The sequence below is a fragment of the Glycine max genome, chromosome 10 (assembly GCF_000004515.6).
Source record: "Glycine max cultivar Williams 82 chromosome 10, Glycine_max_v4.0, whole genome shotgun sequence".
Classification (NCBI taxonomy): domain Eukaryota; kingdom Viridiplantae; phylum Streptophyta; class Magnoliopsida; order Fabales; family Fabaceae; genus Glycine; species Glycine max.
The window spans coordinates 708,313-714,838 of NC_038246.2; the positions used below are offsets into that span (position 1 = coordinate 708,313).

The window sequence follows — 6,526 nt, forward strand, 5'->3', positions numbered from 1 at the left end:
AAGACAGCTATGATAACGTGATTTGGCTTTATTGGCCGAGTAGACTAAAAGTGTGTTTGAAAATACATCCAAACCAAGTTCAATAGAGAAGTTTTGTGTTCCAATGCAAAAATTCTAAAGTGTCTGATAAAGAGGCACATAATTATTAATCAAAAGCATGAAAACCTTATTTTGTCGTATCGTGAAAAAAAAAAAAAAACAAAGAAGGAAGATGTAAATTAATCAGTAAAAAAATGAAGAAAAAATTAAGCAAAAACAAAAGTCTCTCATTTAGAGTAAGCCGTAAAAGGTCCAATTTGATCCACAACTCATTAGCCCATTTCTCTCTTGAAAAATATACCAAATAGGATCCATGGCTTTTACTTACTGGACACCCTCTTTTACATCCTACACCTCCAAAAATTCAAACAGACCACACTATCCCTCACCCAATGTCTCACCTCTACCCAACACCACTGATAGACACAAACACCACTAATCAATACCATCATCGATGACCATGGTGTAGGAAAGAAGTTCATAATTATCAAACTCTCGAGTTAACTAGTTAACTATTATTAGTTTGTAAGTTTACTTATTCTCTACGAGTTGATTTGTGTGTAAATTCTCTTTTTAGTAAACTTTGGGTAGGCTTGGTGCAAACTCAATAGACTCTTGAATTTACCACTAAGTCAGCAAGTCAACAAGTTAAAAAAATAGACCAAAACGATCAAGTTGTTGGATTATTTTATGCACATTTAGGGTTCAACATACTTTCATTTGATGTATCATTCCTGAATCGAAGAACTCTCACCTCTAACAGCATCAAACCCTCAATGAGAATGTTGTATCACTAAGTTATTATCTAATAATGATGCATGACTAGACTTAATTATTTAAGTATTGTAGAATTTATGATTTATTATTTTACTTTATTATATTGTTAAAATGTTTAATCGATAAATTATTTATAGATATTTGGTTATTATTTTATGTGAAGAAGAGTTCATAAGTCAAATCTATAAAATTCTCATGAGTTTATGTAGACCGTTAAATTTGACAACATTAAAGAAAACACAATGGAATTAGGATGGGGAAGGAGGTAAAAAATGCAACCCCATTTTAAAAAGATTATTCTGAAAAGGCACTGTTTTCTTATAGTTCCCAAATAGCATTTTTAGAAGCATGCTTAAGTGCTAACATATTTATGGAATAGTCTTTTCAAAAGCATGCTAACATACCTGATACAGCCCCTCACATCTCTCTCATATCTCACTCCCTTTGGGAACAACTCCGAAGCATCTTCATCCCAATATAAGCTTCCAGAACCTCCTCCTCTAAGGAAACCTCCATTTTTCTCCGCTGCATGCATTGCAGCAAACTAAACGGCCCTGACGTCAGAACACGTTTGTGAGTTTTACATGATCACTTTTTCCTTAGTTTCTTCTCATTATTTCAAACCATGCATGTGTGTGTGGTGATTGTGAGAATTAGTTGAGAGAAAAATGGAATTTGGTGGGACGTGATGAGTGAATAAGGGTGTCAAGAGACAGTTTGAGTGAATGTGAGGTTTGTTGTGAGTGTGTGTGGTGTGATGAAGGTGAGGGATTTTGAGAGACAAATGAGTTTAGTTTGTTGGATGAGATTAGGCGTGAGGTTTATTTGCGAGGGTTTAGGGATGAAGCAGCTTTCTAGGTTTAAAATTTCACAATTTTTTTATAAAAAAAAAACGGTGACGATTAAAAATTATTAGTATGTTTAGAATAATTGTTTTAAAATTTAAAAGGCTAATGAGTCCGTATCAAATTCACCAAATGATCATTTTGAGTAATATTACAAACTCAAAAGACTAAAATAGAAATTTTAAAAGATAAATGACTCAAATACATTTGAGTGAAAATATAAGAGATCAAAAGAATAATATTGTATTTTCAGGAATCATATTTTTGAAAAAATGATAACTAGGATTGCTATTCTTAGATATTTAAAAAATCCCCTAAAAAATATATATTTAAAAACATGATTGGTAACAATTTAATATTTTTGGGCATATCTTTTAAAATTCAAAACAATTTTAAAAAAAAGTAAAAATAGAAGTCACATGTGTATTATAATAAATTTTAAAATTCCCATAGAGAGGGGATCTTATTTTTTCATTGGGGAAAAGAAAATGGTAGTTTATAATATTTTTACAAGAAAAAGTATTATATTTTTTTTACAAAATATTTAATCTCATGACAAAAAAATTCAAATTTTCTAACCTTCTACAAATTAACTTTTAAGAGTTTAACCATAATGTATTAGTAATGTAACATCTTATTACAATTAACTTTTAAGAGTTTAATATATTAATTTTTAAAATAATTAATTAATTGTATATGATAAACTATAATTAAATAATAATATAAAATTATTTTACACCGTATAATCAATAAATAACCTATTTTTTTCAACTTTTATTAGTATGTAAAACAAACACATTCTAACCTTTTTTCTTTTTTCATCTCACTTTCATCCCATCACATTAATTATCATGTCTATCCTTTTCTCCATCTCTCTTCTTTTTTTCTCACATATATACCTTAAATTAAAGTGTACGGATTATGATTACTCTTTATTAGTCCCTAATTAAGTTGATATCGTTCTACTCCTTGTCAACAAGCAAAGTATGGAGAGCGTAAGTTCTGTTCCTAGTCCGTTTACTTGGACTTTTCTATTAAAATTTCCAAACCGTTATGGATGAAAAATATTGCAACATTCATTAGACCCCCTGAAATTTTCCTCCCCCAACGTGTAAGCTATTCGGCCCACATAGAACTATATTTTCAAAGTAATTTTTTCTTATATAAATAAATAAATAAAAATGTTCAACGTTGACATGTTGTATAATAAGATTTTTTAAATTTTTTTTACCAAAAAAATCTAACGTTAAATAAATACATAAATATTATAAATCTCTTGATATTATTTATCTAAGAAATTAAAATTAAAGTGATGGTAATGCCATAATGACAAAAGATCAAAAGTGTGGTCAGAGCAGTGATTAAGGATTCATGGTGGAGCTGCATGTGATGTGTAAGGAGTGTGTTAAGAATTGTTTTTTCCTTATGATATAGATGATTTCCAATTAGAAGCACAATGCCTCTTCATCTTCAATCTCCATATTGCAATGTGGCATCATTAGCCTTCTAATTATTTACTCATTCTTTCATTAGCATGGATCACGTAATTTCGCTTCCATCATTAGATTAGATATGACTGACAACCACTAACTATACTAATCTTTATGGTTTATGAACTTGTGAATGATTGTACGTAGAACCACCATAATTCACAAGCTTGTGTATACAAGGAAAGCAAGACAGTGAGATAGAGCAAATAAAGTATTTATAACAAAATAAAAAACACCCTTATTATTTGATGCTCTGTAGAAAGGGGAATGAAAGACAAGTCTCGTGTATATGCACAAATTATATGTACCTTATTAAATAACGATGAAATTCACAAGACATAAGGCCTCAAACTTTCAAACTTTAGACTAGACACATTTTTCACTCAATCGTGGTCAACAGATGGTTTCATTGGTAAGGACTTGGTTATCGATTAACCACTATCTTCATTATTCTAACTGGACCACACCACTGACTCTTTTGAGTCTTCATTAAAATTTGAAACATACGTACGTTGCCCGAAATATTGAACATTGGCCAATAGATTTGAAGCCATAAATAATTTTGGGAAAAAAATTATTTTTACTAAATATGGCTAAATTTATTTTTTGTCAAAAATACTAAAATGATTTGATATAACTAAAAGGATACCCGTTGAAGGTCGGTTCAACGAAAAAAAAAACACTTTCCTAGACATGAACGTAAAAGTAATATGAGTGTTGTTTTCGAGAAAAACGTCCGTTACGGAACGTTTTTTACAAACATGCACTGAGTGATTATAAAAATCATTTTAAAACTTATAAAAACAGAGGAATAAAATCAAATTTAATTGAATTCACCTGCTACGTAGTTTGAGGAAAGAACAAACGTGTTTGACAACAGTTTTTCATTGAATTTCAAGCCCTCTCTCATCATGTCTACACACTACCACACCCCTAATTTATATGCCATCATAGTCTTTCTCTATATTTCATTGCTCTTTACTCTCTAATTTTGGGAAAAACCATGGCCTCCTCCTTTACTTAGTGCATTAAGAATACCATAATTCTGAATTTCATGTAATATATTCCAATATCTAAGAGAATCCTTTTTCTGTCTGTAGAATCTACTATGGATTTTGTTAGCCAAAGGCACCTACTTCAATTGTCACATGCAACACCTCCTTCTTCTTCAAATAATTATTCCTTCTTAGTAATCCTTGTCATAGGAATAATGTTTACATCTTTCTTCCTTATAGGCTACTACATGTTAGTTGTCAAGTGCTGCCTCAATTGGTCCCATGTTGATCATGTAAGGATTTTTTCTCTATCTAGGCTTCATGAAGATCCATCTGCACCATACTCAACAGCATCTGAGCCTAGAGGGCTAGAGGAAGCAGTGATCAAATTAATCCCAGTGATTCAATACAAGCCAGAGGAAGGGAACACAGAATTTGGTGAAAGAAGCTTAATTAGTAGTGAGTGTTCAGTTTGCTTGAGTGAGTTTGAACAAGATGAGAAGCTGAGGGTTATACCAAACTGTAGCCATGTCTTTCACATTGATTGCATAGATGTTTGGCTTCAAAACAATGCTCATTGCCCTCTTTGTAGAAGAACAGTTTCCTTGACAAGCCAAGTCCATCGTCATGTTGACCAAGTCAACCTTCTTATCACTCCAAGGCCTTCCCATCAGGGCCAAAGCCAAAACAATGAAAACCTCACTGATGAAGGAGGTTTTGTTGTGATTGATTTGGATGGTGAACATGATAGAGACCAAGGAAGACAAGAAGAGTTACCAACAACATGTCCTATCATTAGTCTTTCTTCAGGAATTAAGTTATTGGAGGAGAAGAAAGCAAGGAAGCTTCAAAAAGTGACTAGTTTGGGAGATGAGTGTATTGGTGTTAGAGCCAAGGGTGAAAGGTTATCAGTTCAAGCCATGAAGAGGTCTTTCTCCATGGACTCATCAGTGGATAGAAAGTTTTATGGGGCAGTTCAAGAGGCTTTACATCAACAACAGCAAAATGGGAATGTGTTTGAGGTCAGCACAATTGAAGCTTCTGGTGAAAGTGATAGAGTCAAGAGATCATTCTTTTCTTTTGGACATGGAAGCAAATCAAGAAGTGCTGTACTCCCTGTTTATTTGGACCCCTGATTTTTTATTTTTTTTTAGTAAAATGTGCTTTAGTTTCCATATTTTTTGGTAAAATTTTATCTTAGTTCCAATACTTTAAAAATAACAATTTTGGCCTTCTTAATCTTTGTTTTTTTCTTTTATAATTGGTGAATTTCGTCTCTTACGGTATTATCTTAAGTTTAGGTATGAAATTCCCCAACGATCAAAAATAAGAACAACAGAATCATCATTTTTAAAGGACAGGAACTAAGATTATTTTAACTGAGAATTAAAGAACCTAAAACACATTTTACACTTTCTTTTTTCCTGCCCGCTTTTCATTTTAGTTGGCCTATATATGTTTACAACTTTATTTGAATGATAGTAATGTGAGTCAGAGAAATTAGATGTATGAAATGAAAGGGGCATAGGAATGTATGATACACGGATGCTAAATTGGATTAAATATTATTTTAGAGATATAATTAATTTATGTTTTGATATTTCTGAGGACAGTTCCAATTTTGTTTCAAATGTCTTGAAGGTGTGCTTATGATCATCATTTCTGAAATTGGCACACAACGCTTTCTCAAGAAACCTTCTCCCACTAAGGATACATTAAGTTATCCCATGACTACTATTATTCTAGCAATATCTAAAGAGATATAGAGAATTCAACAACAGAAATGGAAAATCCAACCATTTACCGAAAAGGTGAATCCAAGGTAAAGGTGTCCCGTTTAAAAGAGAAGTGGGGCTCTTTTCCATTAATAAATAAAATCATATACAACCGCCTTATTTATATTTCGCTACATACTTCTCACCAAAAATTATATATATATTTCTGTACCCACTTTATGTCTATTGTGTTGAGATGCTGGTACATGGAAGAAATTTCATCAGTTTGGTTTGGTAAATGGCAATGTCCCCTTTTTTAAAGAGTCGGTAGATATTTTCTGTATAAGATAATTTTTTAAAATTGGAGAAAACTATTGCAAACAACAAAATTATTATAGATGATAAAAAAATTCTAATTATTTAATATAACTACATAAAGTTATTTGAATAATATTAGATTCGATCCATTTAGAGAAATTTTCATATTCGAATCTTATAAATGAAAAAAAAAATTATCAAATATGATCAGTTAAATTTTTTGACAAAAATTAATCAGTAACAAAATTAATAAATATATCACACTAATAACATAGTTATAAAAAAAATACTTACAATTCATACTCAAAATTATAATTAAGTTAGAGTAATTCTAGACGAGTTAATTT

At 31.1% G+C, this 6,526-nt stretch overlaps 1 protein-coding gene across 1 annotated transcript; it reads left to right on the forward strand.

Annotated features, from left to right (window-relative positions):
• The first annotated feature begins 4,010 nt into the window (after window positions 1-4,010).
• Window positions 4,011-5,740, forward strand: LOC100814827 (RING-H2 finger protein ATL16). Its single transcript, XM_003536798.3, has one exon. It carries the CDS (start codon window positions 4,260-4,262, stop codon window positions 5,280-5,282), a length of 1,023 nt encoding a protein of 340 aa, XP_003536846.1. The 5' UTR covers window positions 4,011-4,259; the 3' UTR covers window positions 5,283-5,740.
• The last annotated feature ends 786 nt before the right edge of the window (window positions 5,741-6,526 follow it).